The sequence below is a fragment of the Condylura cristata genome, unplaced genomic scaffold (assembly GCF_000260355.1).
Source record: "Condylura cristata isolate star-nosed mole 26May11 unplaced genomic scaffold, ConCri1.0 scaffold00005, whole genome shotgun sequence".
Lineage (NCBI taxonomy): Eukaryota > Metazoa > Chordata > Mammalia > Eulipotyphla > Talpidae > Condylura > Condylura cristata.
The window spans coordinates 65,356,590-65,373,219 of record NW_004567106.1 but is presented as its reverse complement, the minus strand read 5'-3'; the positions used below and the strand labels follow the sequence as shown (position 1 = coordinate 65,373,219).

Here is a 16,630-nt window from a genome sequence, read left to right as displayed (position 1 = left end):
TCTCCTTCTCCATCTGCCTTCCCTGTCTTCTTCTCTCTCCTTTTTCTCTGCTCAGTTCCACCCTCCTTCTGGGTGGGGCAGGGAACCTGGAACTTCCCTTCTCCTAGGGACCACCCAGTTACAGTTTCACAGTTGAGGGAGCGGGAAGCGTTTTCCGGAGACCTCACTCCACCTGAGGCCGTATTTAGCGATCTCACACATCAGACGCTGCGCAACACGGGTCTGGAGAAACCTGACTGTGGGTTAACATCACCGTTAGTTAACAGATGCCAAACACTGACCGACTGGACAGTTCCTTACTCTTTTTCCTTTACTTTTTCTCAAAGGGAAGAAGCAGATCTTTAAAACAGCTCAGCAATTTTTTTTCTAACATTTCCCCTCATTTCAGTGTGTGTTTTCCTTGGCCGTGTGTCCCTCTGCTGGCCACCTGTCCAGGGAGAGGAAGCAGGTCTTCTCTGTTGTGGTCCCTTGCTAGGCCGTGGTCTGCCTCCAGGCGTTTCTGCTCTTCCTGGACCTTGCCCTGTGCTGGCTTCCTATGGAAAGCCAGCCTGACCGCCCCTCTCCTATCAGCCCACTCTTTGGGGCTAAATGCAGCAAAATGATCAATCTTTATTGACTGTTACTCTTTTGGATCTTGATAAGAATCTTTGAAGCGAGAAGGAATGACAAGAATTTAAAAGAAAAAGCAAGTGAAAGAAGGAGCTGTAACTCCTTGCCCTTGGTAAGCAAAGGGCCCAGAAACTTCCAAGGTCAAGATGCCTCTGGCAGAACTGGGAGGAACCTAACTGGTGGATGGGACCCCTGGGCCTCCCCCAGCTGACCTTCAGGTGGTCATTCTCTTTGCTCTATTACCTTTGGTTGAATGGGGGCTGGGTGGAGGGTCAACCCCCAGGTGCGCAGTGAACCACTGTGGCGTCCCCTCCCCCACCCCCATCAGGCTCAGACCCCAGTGCTGGTGTTGATGCAGCTGAAGCTGCGAGACCAGTCAAGGAGGACCTGGGGTGGGGGTGGCAGTCCTCAGGTTGCTACCCGTGTCCAGCTCCCAGGGGCCTGTTCCAGCAGGCGGCCCTGTGTGCCACGGCCAGCCGAAAGGCCAGTTGTCCCCGAGTGCCCCCCGCAGAGGCCTTGGAGGAATGGCTGCCGGCGGTGCCCCCAACACTGGGCTGCCGACCTGGGCTGTGGCGCCTGCGTATGTAGAGCAGCGGTCTGCCGTGGGCGGGGCAGCTTTTGTGGCTGCAGACACCAACGGAGTGATTTCCTTCAAGCATCCGTTGCCATATTGTCACGTCCCTGCTTGGTGATACAGTGCAGCTCGCTCTCATTCCAGCCTGTTCCTCAAAGTCCAAGCACCTCTCCCTGCTGTGACTTGCTGGAATGGCTTGTCCTGACCTGGTGGGTTCTGGGCCGCGCAGCCTGGTTTCCCTGACGCGCCTTTGCCAACTCTGCCTGCTGAGCCAGGCACCGCCCCCCCACCCCCCGGCCCCCCGATGGGGCAGCAGCAGTGGGCAGGAGCCTCACCGGTGGTCTCGGTCTGGCGCTCAGCACTCAGCTGACGGCTGTCAGTATCTGACTTGCTGCTGCCTCCCTCGCTCTCTCCCAGGAACGGCTCATGTGTTCAAGCCGACGCCGTCTGTGTTATTCCTCCCGCTTTGTTTTCACCCCTCACAGGGCTCCTCGGCACTGTGCAAGTTTGTGTTTGGTTGACTTTCTAATCCAGGTCCTGAGGTAGCTTTCAGGCTCTTGAAGGGAGGAAAGGGGACGTCTCTGCTTTGGCTTTCCTTTTCCCATCGGAGAGCATGGTGCCATGAGCCCCGTGGCTGTGCAGTTACTGATGTCGGGGTGCAAATCAGCCCCAGCCAGAGGGGACTTTGCATTGGGAGCTCCAGCTCTCGAAGGCTTGGTAGACAGGGGTCCAAAGTCTGCTTGGAAAATAACTGGATTTAGGCCACTTGACTTCTGAGTGACGTTTCAGTGGCCTCCTACACCAGTGCACAGCGGCGTCCTCTCCTGCTTCACGCCACAGCCTGCAGGGGCAGCTCCCTCAGACCTGCCTTGCCTGTCAGCCAGCCCGATTTGGGGGCAGACAAGCTAAGTCGCTTGAAAGGAAGCAAGTAACGCTTAAAAAGGAAAAATAATCTCATCTCCTGGGCTGAAATCCAAACTCCAGCTTAGAGTGAGCCCATTTGGAAGTGTGTCTGTTGCAGAGACGACGTGTCTTTCCTTCAGTGTCACATGCTGGGCTGCAGTGGGGCACGTGGGTGTCTCGTCCCGCTTCCACTGTTACAGCGGAGAGCGTCAGAGCGGGCTCCGTCCACCTCCACCGCTCGCGGTGGCCTCTGCCCGCGGCACGGCCTAGCACAGCCCTCAAGGCAGTGACAGAAAAGCCACCACAAACTTTCTTGATTTCAGTGTATTTTTGCCTTTCTCCTTGGAAAATCTCCTCGGATCCTCAGGCTAGGGCAAATCGACGCTCTGTACGGAGGAAGCCAGCTCTTCCCTCTCGGTCACTTTCCCCTCCTGTAGCGGATGCTGCTGGAACTGAAGCGCTTTCCGGGGCAGGTAAAGCACAGTGCAGGGAGCACGCTGCGGCTCTGTCTGGCTTGGGAACACGACTAGGGAGACAAAGTCTTCCGCGGGATTGGCTTAAAGTGGGTTAGGAAACTAGGTCACTTTATCTTTAGAAACAATGACTGAGAAGCCAGGCGCAGGGAGGTGTGTGAGAGAGCAATGTTTGCATGTTCTCATTTCAGTCTTGGTTCAGATGGTAAATCGTGAAAGACACGAGCTTTCTTGTTTCAGTGTCATCGTTAGTGACCCCCTCAACACCGCTCCTCCCTCAGATTCCCGCTCCCAGGTGATCAGGTTAATCAAGCGGCCACCTGCTCCGCAGAGCGAGGCCCCTCCCACCTACAGATCGCAGAGGTCCTGTGCTGCTCAGCCCCGTCGGTGACGGGCAAATCAACTCTGACTTCACCCATCGTCACTATTCCTTTGTGTGTGTGTGTGTGTGTGTGTGTGTTTAAAGATTTATCTATGCATATAGAACTGGGTACAGGCCAGAGGTGCGGGGTGTGAGAGGATTCACCAGAGGCAGAGTGGGGGGCAGAACAGGCAGATTGAGGAAGTACACTGCTGAGGGGAGCAGTGGGGACACATGAGAGGGCTGCAGGGTCATGTGGGTCAGCTCCAGGGTGGGGATCGAACCTGTGCTGAATGCTTCGGCAAGCCTCATACTGCGGCGCTTTAAGCCATTGTACATAAAGGAGGGAGGGCCTCCTTTATGTTTTTAAGTTGCACGGATTTAAAATGATATCACACCACTGCTGGGAGAAATCATAGATTCTTATGACTTCACAGGAGTCATAGATTCTCACTTCACAGTGAGAAATGTCCAGATCTGTACATCTAAGAAAACGGTTATTTAAACAACACTGTCCATCACTGTCCATGCAATCCATGAAGTCCAAAGTTTCTGGTAGCTGTGTTAAGAAAGTGAAATAAAACGGGTAAAGTGAAGTTCAGCATATTGTGGTTAAACAAATATATGAAACACACCGCTATTTCTGCATATAATCATTATGAAATTATTAGTGAGGTGGTGTACATTCTTTTTTTCATGCTAAGTCTCCAAAATCGCTCTAAGCTTATGCTGACAACACTTCTCACGCAGTGTTTTACGGCGTAAGAGCAGATCCATCAGTCGAACGCTGGCTGCGGCTCGTACTAGCAGCCGGGTGCTTCTCGGCAGCACAGACAGGAACCACCGAAGGCAGATTTTTTTAAATGAATGTTTGCAAGATTTTCAGGGCAGGCAATTCAGATTTTTTCCCTGTCTAAATTCATAAGGATTTACATAGAGTATCCAATTATAATTTTATTATTGGCCCTCCCTGGTGGCGCAACGGGTTGGAACGTAACACTATAGGCTGGCCGCAGCCGCTTCCGCGTGAGTTCGATCCCCACCTGCCCCGGAGGTGACCCACACGGCGCGGCAGACCTCTCCTGACCCGCCCGCTGCTCCCCTCAGCAGTGTACTTCGACAGTCTGCCTGTTCTGCTCCCCATTCTGTGTGTGGTGAATCCTCTCACCGCCCCTGCACCTCTGGCCTGCACCCTAGTTCTATATGCATAAATAAATCTTTAAAAAATAATTTTATTATTATTTCAAAAACAGTTTTACAAGCAACGTCTTCATTTTGTGTGCATCACTTTCTTCTAATGTCAGTGCATCCTCTGTGTTCCTGGCCCGTCACACCCCCCTCTTCCTCCTGAACCACTGGGTGCGTAGCCATATCTCTAAGTCTGTGTCTTACTGACCTAGGGGGTCTGCTCTCTCAGGTAGCTAAATCAGTGCTCAGACCAGCAAAGTCCTTTTCATTTAGGCTTGGGGCACCGCCTCTCTGGTTCTGTCCTCCCGGTACAGGGCCTGCTCTGGGTTGTACTCCATTTGAGGTGGGATTTCAAGACTGATTGACAGAGAAGAGAGAAAGAGGTTCCCAGGTGAGGAGAGTGAAACGAATGTAAACATGGCATAGGAAAAGGAAAATAAGGCTATTTTTAGAGAAGAGAACATCAAATAGACAAAGATAAATCAGGAAGGTTAAAGACACAGAGAATGGGAAAAAAAGGTCTGCGATTAAAATGGTATTTTGTTTTATAAACAGTAGGGGATTGCTGGAGCATCCTGAGCAAGAGGATGACTTGAGCATAACCATGGCTTTGTTTTGGGGCAGTTAATTTTACAGTAGCGTGAAAGATCAGACCGAATATCAGAATTCAGAGAATTCAGAGTTCAGAACAGAAGTAGCCAGGGCTCAGAGATGCTGTTGCGTGTGTGACCAGTGCTTGAGCATGGATGTTGATGATGAAAGGAAACCCACACGAAACTCTTACGAAGAGAGGCCGAGACTAGCTGGGGTGGCCGGGCTGTGGAAAAGAGCGTACTGAAACTGGGCTCCATTTAGGACTTTATTTCTCTCTGTGTAAGAGGCCAGGGCTGAGTGGGGTGGCTTGGGTAGGGGTTGTTCCCTGTTCCACATAGTTATTCTCTGACAATTGCCCATGTGCTTTCAACAGAAGACTTCTAGACTTCTAGAACCACCCAAGTCCTCCAGGATGGAAACAGAACATGGTGGGAGGGATGGGGGATGCCTTACTGGGCCACGGTTAGGAGGGGGCACGTCACTCCTGCTTACGGTCCACTGATTAGAACCTGGTTGCGCCTGACCATGAGGGAGCCTGGATGACGAGGTGGGGCAGTGTGTTCAAGAAGACACTTGGGGAGAGACTTTAAACATCAAGGAAAGGAATGTGGATAGTGTTGACATCTATAGATTAGGAGGGAAGAAGGAAAGTGAGAGTAATGATGACAATACAAGCTAGGACCGAATGCCTGTTAACTGACGGTGTGTAAGCTGCAGGGCTATGCGTTTTCTTATGTGCACATCACTGTGATCTTGTGAAGGAAGGACAGTTATTGAAGTCTAGTGATGAGGGGATGAGGGGGTTTGGAGGGACACTGTCATAGTCAGTGAGCGGTGAGCTGCCTGACTCCAAAGCTCATGTTTATCAGTGTCAGGCTAGAGCAGTACTCATCAGACACTGAGGAAGGGAGCCACAGTATCTTCTTTCCATCCCTTTCTGGTGCACTTGCCTCCCAGAAGGAGGCATGTGGAATTCAAGAAACCCCCAAGACCCACTCACATTTGATAATCTATTGGAACAACTCATAGAATTTCCTGGAAGCTATGGTGCCCATATTTATGTATTATTATGATGAAAGGATCCAGAATCACACAGCCAAGGAGCGAGGGTCTGGGCAGAGTCCAGGAGGTCTACACCAGGGACTTCCAGGTGTTCTTGTCCCGAGTGGCCTGCTCCTGGCTCTGCATGTGACCAGACAGGTGGCGTGGGGCCAAGGAGGCTGATGGGACTTCGGCGTCCAGAGTTTTAATGGGACTGCAGCATATAGACAGGCTCTCTGACCACATGATTAACCTCGGCCTCCAGCCCCTCTGGAGGTTGAGCTGGTACCCGTCTTAGGGCTCGAAGTTCCACCATCATCGTGTTCATCTGAGATGACATGATACATCCAAGGCCCTCGGCAAAAGATGCTGTTATCAGACAGGAAATTCTGAACACTTAGAGAAATTACCTTTCAGGAGCTGAGGGCAAAGCCAGGGCAGTCTGGGTAAAATACTTTCTGGTATGCTTTCTCCAACATCAAATATGAAAAAGGCTACGGTGAGAGAAATGTAGTCTAGTAAAAGGTGTTCATCTTTTTCTTCCTTAACTGTGCTCCTTCTTATATGCCTGTATTTTTTAAAGGACCTTTCTTCTTTTTGTAACTTTTTAAAAAAGATTTATTTATCTATGCATACAGATCTGGGGTATAGGCCAGAGGTGCATGGTCGACGAGAGGCTTCACCAGAGACAGAGTGGGGAGCAGAACATGCAGATGGACAAAGTACACTGCTGAGGGGAGCAGTGGGTGGGTCAGGAGAGGTCTGCCATGCCATGTGTGTCACCTCCGGGCGGGGGGGATTGAATTCGCATTCAAGAGGCTGCAGCAAGATTGAATTCGCATATTCAAGTGGTTGCAGCTCGCTTGCAGTGCTGTGCTTTAACCCGCTGTGCCACCAGGAAGGGCCTCTTTTTGTAAACTTTTTAAGGGCTGAAGCATAAAACAGGTAGAAGACTCATGTTCAGGGCTTGGGAAGATAGGGAAGGTAAAACAAAGGCACAGAGTGGTCAATGCAGTGCAAGAAAACAAAAAAGTATTGTGTTGGGGGGCAGAAAGGACCTCCAGAAATAGGGAATGCATTATCTGTGTGAAAATGGTTGCACAAGAGGAAGACTGAGAATTCGTTGTTGGATTTAGCCTTGAAGTCACCAGTCTTGACAAACGCAGTTACAGTGGAACAAAGAGGGAAAAATCCTGGTGGCACTGGCACTGTGGAATAAGAAGGAGGTAAAGGCAGCACATAAAGAAAGCTCTTGTGGTCCTCCCTGGTGGCGCAGTGGGTTAAAGCACGGCACTAAGAATTGAAAGCCGCTTTTGGAACTTTTCTAGGAAAGGACAGCAGCTTCCAGAAGGGCATATTTGGGTCAAGAATTCAGACTACGGATATGTTGCGATCCTTTAGGTTCTTATTTCTGTGAACAATTGCAGTCATCATACAGTTAATGCTGAGTTTTGCTTCTGACTTTGTCACACAGTTTTCCACATGGCCGTTCTGTATGTGTCTGTGCCTTTATGACTCCTCACTTTATGTCCCTTCTGCCTTCCGTAAACACTCTTCTCCACTGTGCATTTCTGATGTGGCCTGTTTTTGATTAACCACTTCTTGGATATATTTTTTTCTGCCATTTGGAGTATTTCCTTATGTCACATTCTAGATTACTACGTAAGTGTTCCCACATGTAAACTTATCTTACTGCTTCTTCAAAGGCTGGTACATATTTGTTTCTTTTTCTGTCACCCCCCGCTACTCACCCTGCGTCTCTGGCTACCTGTCTCTCCTCAAAATCTCCCTCCAGGCTACCTCAGGTCACATCCTTCTTTCTCATCTCCTCCTCTGGTGATTGTGCAAGGACAAAGAAGTATCAAGTCTACTAGATTTCAGTCATAGACAAGTCGTGGAATCGACTGGCCCTAAGCTTGAAGAGTCAGGGTAGGGTCTACTGGATTATCCTGTCTCAGATTCCGCAGCACATTCCAGTCACTTTGGGACTTTGAAACGCCTTAACACTCAGGTTTCATTGCAGATAAGTTAGAGCAGACACTCTGGAGATACCCCGCTAGTCCTAGAACCTCTCCAGGTATCCTACTAGCAGTGTGTTAGAGCCGCGGTGGCAGGAAGCCTCCGTGTCTAGCTTTCTCTCTTCGTTCAAAGGTCGGTCTTTCTGATTAGATCCCCACTCGAGTGAGTGAGCTAATCCTAGCGATCCTGCTGGGTCTGATTCTGAGGGAAGGCTTAAAAGCAACCGCTGAGTGCTTGCTGGTGTTCATTGTATGGGAGGCCGGGTTGGGGTGGCCAAATGGCCCATGATCTGATGAACACCCCAGCCCACGGGCACTGTGATGAGCTTGCAAATTCCTGCCCTCTTAGTTTTCCTCCTCTCCCCATCTTTCAACCTACCAGGACTCAACAGTCTACACTTTACTTTCTAAAATGGTTGGCAGAATTTTTTGCTATGCTTAGATTTCCTTAGTATTTGTTGCTATAATTGTGCATTTAGTTTCTATCTTTAGTCACTTTTATTCCATGCTAACCTAGTACCTGGCACCAGTGGTGTGGAACAAATGTTTACTGAATGAATTACAGGCTGAAAGGCAGAAAAAGGATTTATTCTGTGAAATGGTTATAAGCTGAAGTTGGAGGATCAGCTCCCAGGATGGAATATTTAAGGTTATGGGGGGTCGAGTTCTTCAGGATACCAAGCAAAGAAATATTTGTTTATTTATCTGATCATGTCTTCTTCCATCACTCCTGTTTTCTGAAAACTCAAGAGTCTCCTGAGCATCTTTCCTGAGTTCTCCACATCGCCAGGACTCGTGAATTTCTTCTATCCCTTCATGGCTCCTGTTCACTGTTCAAATGTTGATGTCACTTTTCTTGAACTGTGAAACATTCATAACATTTAGTAATTCTTATCTGGAAATTATTTGCATGTATAGGCCCTGAAAGGAAATGCAGTTACATTTGCATCTGACAATTATGTTTATTTTAGGAAAAGGATGTTAACTGTATTTTCCCCAATTTTTCTCTTTGGTGTTTATTTCTGCTTCTCTATCTAAGCCTTGGGATTCAGAGGGTTAGGTAGACATTGCCAGTCACACAGAAGATGGGCTTCTCAAGAAATGGGTTACCCTGCAAAACCTATTCAGCTCACCCTGTTAGGCCACTTGGGCTGCTCTCACTGAAAATAATAGCCTGACTGCTGACGCCACAGGAATTTGATTCTCACAGGCTGGAGGCTGGGAAGCCCAGGAGCAGGATGCTGGCTCCTTCCTAGAGCCTACCCCCGGCTGTGGCTGCCCACCTCTGACTGGTCCTCACACGCCCGCCGTCCCTGGGTGTGCATGTGGACATGAGAGACCCTCTCAGGTTCCCTCTCACAAGGACCCTAATCCCATCAAAGGGCTCCACCCTGTGTCCTAACTAACTCCCAAAGGCCCAGTCTACTAAAGCTGTTACAGGGTGTGTGGGGGTGGGGGGTGGGAGTGAGTGAGTGGGGGGTGTTAAAGGCTTCAGCATATAAGTTGGGGGGAGCACAATTTGGTTTACAGTATCCCCCCAGGGAAAAGTAATTCATACCCACGTGCTGTGACAAGCAAGATAAATAACAAGAGCAATCCCTCCGTGGACTCGGTCTCTCTTATCCCAACACAGCTTCCCCTTAAAAAGAACAGAGCCCTTTGTGAGTGCATGAGCAAAATGTGGAATTAATATATAAATCTCTCATTCCTGTAAGGTAGCGTGCAACGAGCAGGAGTGTGGAACTCTAGCCCTTGTCCTGTGGGAAAAAAAAATCAGTGTAACGCCCTCTCCTCCCCAGTGGGGCCTGCACATTGCCAGACACAGGTTCCTTAGTGTCCACGCCACACACGGGGACAGCCCGGCTTGCTGTTAATATGTGACTATTCTTTTAACATTTTTTTTTTAAGATTGATTTATTCATACAGAGCTGGGATACAGGCAGGCCAGAGACTCAGGGGCAGTGAGAGGCTTCACCAGAGACAGAGTGGGGAGCAGAACAGGCAGATGGACGAAGTACACTGCTGAGGGGAGCAGCGGGCGGGTCAGGAGAGGTCTGCCGCACCATGTGGTCACCTCCGGGGCAGGCAGGAATCGAACTCATGCGGAAGTGGCTTTGGCTTCTTAGTGCTGTGCTTTAACCCGCTGCGCCACCAGGGAGGGCCTCTTTTAACATTTTTTAAAGATTTATATTTTATTTATTATTCATACAAGAGCTGGAGTACAGGCCAGAGCGGTGGTTTGTGCGTATGAAAAGATTCACCCGGGACAGAGTGGGGAGCAGAACAGGCAGATCCACTGAAACACACCACTGAGGGGGAGACAGGAGCGGTCTGCTGTGCCCTGTGGGTCGCTCCCTGGCTGGGGATCGAACTGGTGCTGGAGGGGCTGGCAATAGCCTGATAGTGCCGCCAAGGAGGCCCGAAGTATGTGAATATTCTTAGAGGGAAGGAAACCTTGGAAAATACTGAAGTAAATATAGTAGAAATATGCTATGCATTATGCTTTGACTTAAACTAAGCTTTAAGAAGTCTCTACTTAAAAGTGTAATATCCACTAACGATAGGTGTTTTCAGACTATCTTGGAGTACTTTGAGAAGATTCTCTTGGTTCTTAGCCAGTTTTCTCAGTTAAGGTAAGTTTTAATGGAATTTGATCTCAGATATTACGGAATCTGTGGTATTGGCCAAGAGTAATGAGATCTTACATCGAACACTGGGCTTTTATCTCCCTCCTTTGCTGTTTTGGCTCTAGGTAATAAGACCCCACACTCAGCAATTTGGAACTCCCTCTCCATTTGTTTAATATATGTTTCAAGGATTAAAACCATATGATAAAATTTCTAATGTTTATTTTTGGTTCAACTCAGGGTTTTTCCAAACACCTTTTTCTTTTTCTAGAATTTCAATAGTAATATTTCCAGGGGGAAAATGACATGTATCTTGACTCCGTGGGCCCACCAACTTGCTCGTGTCCAAAATCTGAATTTGAGATCTTCCCCTTTCAAGCCTGAAAATAAAACAGAAACCAAGACACCAGACCTGAATTCAGGCGGCTCCTTTCCCTGCAGGAGAACGCCGTGAACGGGGAGCACCTGTGGCTGGAGACCAACGTCTCGGGAGACCTGTGCTACCTGGGTGAGGAGAACTGCCAAGTGCGATTCGCGGTGAGTGTGCCCCACCCGCCCCCGAGTGTCCCTGGGGCCCCCAGGCCGCCAGTGGCAGGGGTCACCTCGCCTGAACTCCTGGGCGAGGCTTGAAAGAGGTTGTCCCAGTGAGCTGTTGTGCAGAGTTTATTAAGTTAGCACGGCTTTCAGGGGTCAGTGCAGAGTTTATTAAGTTAGCACGGCTTTCAGGGGTCAATTTTAATGGTTTTTGGTCCGAGCATGCAGCTGGCCTGGGCGTGATGGGCCGGGTTGTGACTGCGGCCAGGGCTGTCTTCTGTCCGTGTTTTGGGCACCAGCGTGGGGGAGCTGGCTTCTGGAGGAGGTGTTTGTGTGGGGAGGGGCTCACGGTGGGGCTGGGTGGAAACCGCTGTCTGTCGGTGGTGTGGGCTGGAAAGCTCTACAGACTAAGTTCTGGGCGACAAATTGTAGGAACTGTATAAATAGCCAATAGTCAAGTACATGGGAGTCTCCTTTGCACTTTAAAATTTGCTTTGTTGTCCCTGTTTAGAACAATCTACTTAAATGTCATAATTCTCTTTATGTTCTGTGAAAAAGAGCGTGTTTGGCAGGTAGTAGACCGTAAGAGTTGAAACTTGAGAGTTGAGAAAGTGACTTTACAGTTTGTGTGGTATAAAAATACTGAAAAAAGAATCGGGGGAAGCAGAATAGTAAAGAAAGAAAGAGTCGGTTGTCCTTTCTTACCTGGAGACGTGGACACATACACATCTATTTTGTGCAGGAAAGACTTGAGGCAAACGGAAAGCCTTGGAATTGCACGCGACTATGTTTCTGTGATAACTGATCAGAGAGAACCAGTTTCCGTCAGTGCTTGTACCGTGAGCCCCAGAGGTCTCTGTCAGGCTGCCTGAGACTAAAATCCAGGTGATCAAGACTTTTCTTGGTCTCTTCTGATACCTGGTGTACAGGTTTTGCTTAGCAAGTCTGGTAAGGGTCTTGTAAGACCCGCACATGTTTGAGCAAAGCTGTAAATAGCTAGATGTTGGTGAAAGACCTCCCTCAGCAGGCTCGTTCTTGCAGGTCTGGAAACCTGAATTCGAATCTCGAGTTACCTCTCAGTGTCCCACACGGGGCCTGGCCGCCTGCCTGGGGCCTGGGCCGCCTCTGGGTAGAAAAGGCGAGTGGGGTTCAGTGACTCTGACCTGTGCTCCCAATGCAGCTCTGTATTGAACTATTTGCAGCTTTCTTAATCTTGTGAATTTTGTTCCTTTACATATCAGGCTCTCAGCTGTCAGGGTTTTGCATATGTATTTTTAATTAAAGTTTAATTGCATGCCATTTGGTGAAATTAACCCAAACCAAGAGAAGATCAGCTATTTGGACTGAATCACTATCAGTAATGAATTAACACCAGAAGCTGAGTTAATTGCTTAAATACTGGTTTTGGGATAGCGGATAATATTAAAAGGGGATAAGGTTTGGAAAGCTAAGCTTACTGGCACATAGACTCTAGCATTCTCCCGACGGATGCTGTTCCCAAGTGTGGGGTTCTAGTTGGTTACATTCTGCCTTACTTCTCAGTGACTTCCTCTGACCCTTTTCTGGTGCTCTTTTTGGGTCAATCCTATGCAATCTGTCTTGGCTTATATAGGAACATATGATACATCCTTGCTAAACCTGATGACAGTAAATAGCTTTGCTGTCCCCTTCACTACCCGCTTCCTGTCACCTCTGGGCCAGACAAAACAGCAAAGAATAAAGGGAACCCTAGTGGAAGTCAGAGGCATCAGAGCTGTAAAATTCCCAAGTGTTCTGAACCTTCCTCTTAATTTCATCCCAAATATTTGCCTGAAAGAAGAACTGTCCTCCAAAAAATTGTTAACTCAGTGAAGGGTAAGTCAGCATGGACGTCGAAGACATGACTGTGTTTCCACAGATCAAGTTCCTGCAGGCTCAGATTCTTCACCAACACAAGGGAGGGAGGGGGGCACACAGTGTTGAGGGTTACTGAGGTCACGCCTTGAAAAGACTTACTTCCTGGCAGTTGACATAGTGAATTCAAAGGAAAAACAGGAGCAGCCAGCTCCTCCGAACACCCAGTGACCATCACACACACACAGAGGCGCCCAGATTGAAACTAAGCAGTCGAGGCCACCTGCCTTTTACACTAGCAGAGCCCGGCAAAATGCTCATGTCGCCAGTATTCAGGCTGTAGTGGGCAGGGTGTAGAGGAAGCAGCACACACCGAGCTCTCAAATCCCTTTTGGGAAGGACGCTGGTGAGCAGGAGCGCGCCCAGCCTGGTTTGGAGTCAGGGCTCTGTCGTAGGAGAGAGTCCAATAACCTGGGTTGCTATAAAGGCGGGCAGGGAGCGAGGATGGGCTCTTCCGGCGCTGGGAAGGCTGCCCGGACACGGAGGTCCGGCTGCTGTCCTTGGGATTGGGCAGCTCGGCCCCAGAGGGCGCTGGTGCCCGGGCGGCTCTTATCGCCGGGAAGGGCTTGGCGATCTGTGGCTGTAGCAGACACCTCACGTAACAGGCGCGGTGGTCCACAAACTTCATCTTGAGAAATGCTGTTTTATCAGGAAGAGCTGAGCGAGCAGAGCAGCCCAGCGGCCCCAGAGGGAGCACTGGCCTGAGAGGGGGCTCACAGCTGGGGTTCTCAGTAGGCCGCGGCCGCCTGTCATGCTGCCTTGCAGAGGGCCGCGTCGCTGGGGAATCTGCCACTTGCATTGTCTGTGTAGCTTTCTTAGGACCAGACAACAGTTTGATAAGATCGTCTCTTATTGTCTCGCTTTGAATCAGTGCCTTGCAGAAAGCTGGTCCATCTACACGGGCAAAAGGACCACAGTCCGGTGCTGACTGTGGCATCCCGAGTGCGGGCACAGGGTTTGGACGGCCTGGAAGCCATCACCAGAGGCCTGGCCCTCACTCCCGCCCTACTCCCTGTAGCAGAGCGAACGCCATGGATAGAAGGCAGGAGAAGGGCGATGTCCCTGTGTCTTGAGGCAGACAGAGGCGGCCTTCTCTGAAAGCCAGGTCAGATGTACGTGTGCGGAGCTGGGGAAGGGAACCTTCCAGAAAGGGAGAGGAGCCGGAGCGGACTGGAGGCGGAACCAGCTGTGCATGGGGGAGGCGATCCCGGGGCTGCATGAACCCATCAAGGGTCACAGGTGAGGTAAGAATGGAAATAAGGCCAGATGCGCCTGGTGGGGTGGGGGCCTGCGCTTCGGAACCACATCTCGGAGCCCATGTTAAAACGTTGTGTGCTTGTGATGTGGGACCACAGACGGTCCTGACGCAGCCAGTACGGTTTTGAGGATGAAGGTGGATGCTAGCGAACAGATTAAGGGTGTGCAGAACGTGGCAGGGAAATTGTTCCCCTAATTTGTGGGGCATTGTAGCAGTCTGTTTAAAACCAAAATTGTCCTTTGAGACCAGGACATCTTGCTGCCATGCAAATTGATATGGGGGGGGCAGTGAAGCAAGGGGGTGACATCAGGGACCCTGGGCGGTTATGGGTGGGTTTGAGCCACTGACGCCTCGGGCGTGGACCGCATGTCTGTCTCTGTTTCTCTGGTGACACCACTTAGTGCTGCAGGGAGACTCTGAGCCAATATTTAATGGGATTATAGTTGTTCCTAAGTCAGTGACAGTCCCCAAATTAGGAACTGTTTCTTTTTCTGGTCTACGTGCAGAAGAAAGGGGCGGGACAGATGCAAAAGGAATGAAACTGGAGCAGAAGGATCTCTGTTTTGCAACATGCTTATGGGGGAAAGCAGAGATAAAATTCTAACTGGAACCATCCTGGCTTGGTGGTGTTTATTCCAGGGCACATTACTTTATTCACTTATTTGTAAGGGCTTTGGGCTGAGGACCCGGAACCAGGCACCCGCAGACAGCACCCAGGTCTCAGTGACTGCACACAGCCTCCGTGAGCGGGCCCTTCGGAGAGGCGGTTCTCACGCCTTGCTGATAGACTGTGTCGGGGACGCACGCCGGCACCCACGGCCCATGGCGCGTACGCCGGTGCACCCTCTGTCCACACCTACGTGGCGTTTGCCTGCACGATACCTGGCCACACCTGCCGCCCCTGCAGAAGAGGCGGCGGCGGCCAGAGGTGGACTTGGCTTGAGGCCCGTGTGGATGGAGCTGCTCATCGTGCAGGGTGGACATGCCGGCCGTGGTGTCGCCTCTAAGCCTCCCTGTCCTGATTCATTGTTACTGAGGTTCACCGCTAGTGATTCCTATTTCTGGGTGAGCCTTGGAGTCTGGACTTTTGTTTTGTCTTTAAAGTCGGTTGTCCCCAGTCTGGATTGGTCACAGGAGAACCTCCAGGCAGTGGCCCTGGGCATGAGGTTGTTCAAACACCGGATCATGGTTTCTCTCACAGCAGGAGCATAAAGGACCGGGGTGGGGGGTAGTAATAATGAACAGTCATATGCCAGAGACATTTCATGGGGGTGGAGTGGGCAATGGGATCAAAAATGGGTGAGGGGAGGGAAGTGCACGGGACTGTGGTGATGGCGCACGGTGACTGGGTGATGGGAAGCCCACAGGGATTACAACTGAGATGGAAAAAGGCACAAAATGATGGAAAAGTAAACTCTCATTTAAAAAAAAAAACGAATGCTACAGGCAACTCTGGCCGTTACAGAGTTGGCCCACAGCCGCCCACCTCGGGGCTTGGGGACAAGGGTGTGGCTGGGCCTCGCCCTGCCCATACTGGCCTCTGGGGTTGGTCGTGAGCTTGTTGGAAGTAGCCGTGTTGCAGGTGGGAGTCGTCAGGACCAGGTCAGACAGGAGCAGGGTGGGCCTGAATCCAAGGGGCTGGCGAGCAGAGGAGGACACGGTTGGAGACAGACACGCAGGGACAAGGGCTGGAGCCACAGGGCAGAGGTGGGGGGTAGCGCCGGGGGCACAGGGCAGGCGTCTGTGAGCCTGGCAGACGGGTAACAGACGGGTCCTGGAGCCCTCGGTGGCTTTTTCAGGCTTTGGTGATCTTTCTGCGCTATTTATGGGGACGCAGCCAGGTGCAGGGCAGGCAGGGCCCGGGGCCGGGGCTGGGAGGCCATCTTCTCCCTTTCTGGGTGCTCTGGCATTCCCTTGCAGCCTCTGCTGCATTCTGCCCACAGCCCTTGCTGCCCCCTCTGTTCCCCGCTGTCCCCTCTGTTCCCCGCTGCTGCCCCCTCTGTTCCCCGCTGCTGCCCCCTCTGTTCCCCGCTGCCCCCTCTGTTCCCCGCCGCTGCCCCCTCTGTTCCCTGCTGTGAAGCTGCCCTCATACTCCAGCCTCCAGGCTCAGGTGCTCCCGCTCACGCCCGCCCACACCCACTCCAGGTGCCACCATCAGGCAGGTGTGTAAGACAACAGATATGGGTCATGGGTCATAGTGGGAGGGTGGAAAACCTGACCCCCCATTTGCCCTGTGGGGGTGGATGCAGTTAAAGCCAGGGAACACGGAGGGTGCAGGGGGGAGGCAGGGGCACATCCCGGGGCCCTCAGGGGGGTGGGTGCCTCGTTCCGGACCTTTAGCCTCTGTGACGGGGAGAGCACGTGCCTCTTGGTAACTCACCTGGTGGTGGGCTCAGGGAACCTGAGGAAGCAGCAGCGGCTGGACGCCGCGACTGTGCGCTCACGCGCTTCAGTCTCTCCCGCTGAGGGGAGGTGTGCGGCTCTCTGGATGCTCCAGCTGCCAGGCGGGTGGGCTGCGGAAGCTCCGAGCTGCGGGGAAGCGGTGGGCGGGCGAGGG

General features: G+C 51.1%; 1 protein-coding gene across 5 annotated transcripts in view; it reads left to right on the top strand.

Annotated features, from left to right (window-relative positions):
* Window positions 1-16,630, top strand: part of DGKI (diacylglycerol kinase, iota) — a 276,637-nt gene that overhangs the window by 47,364 nt on the left and 212,643 nt on the right. For all 5 annotated transcript variants that reach the window (XM_012720852.1, XM_012720854.1, XM_012720853.1 and 2 more), the window contains exon 3: window positions 10,830-10,925. In XM_012720852.1, coding sequence (XP_012576306.1) covers window positions 10,830-10,925 — 96 coding nt within the window. The remainder of the gene's footprint in view (window positions 1-10,829; window positions 10,926-16,630) is intronic.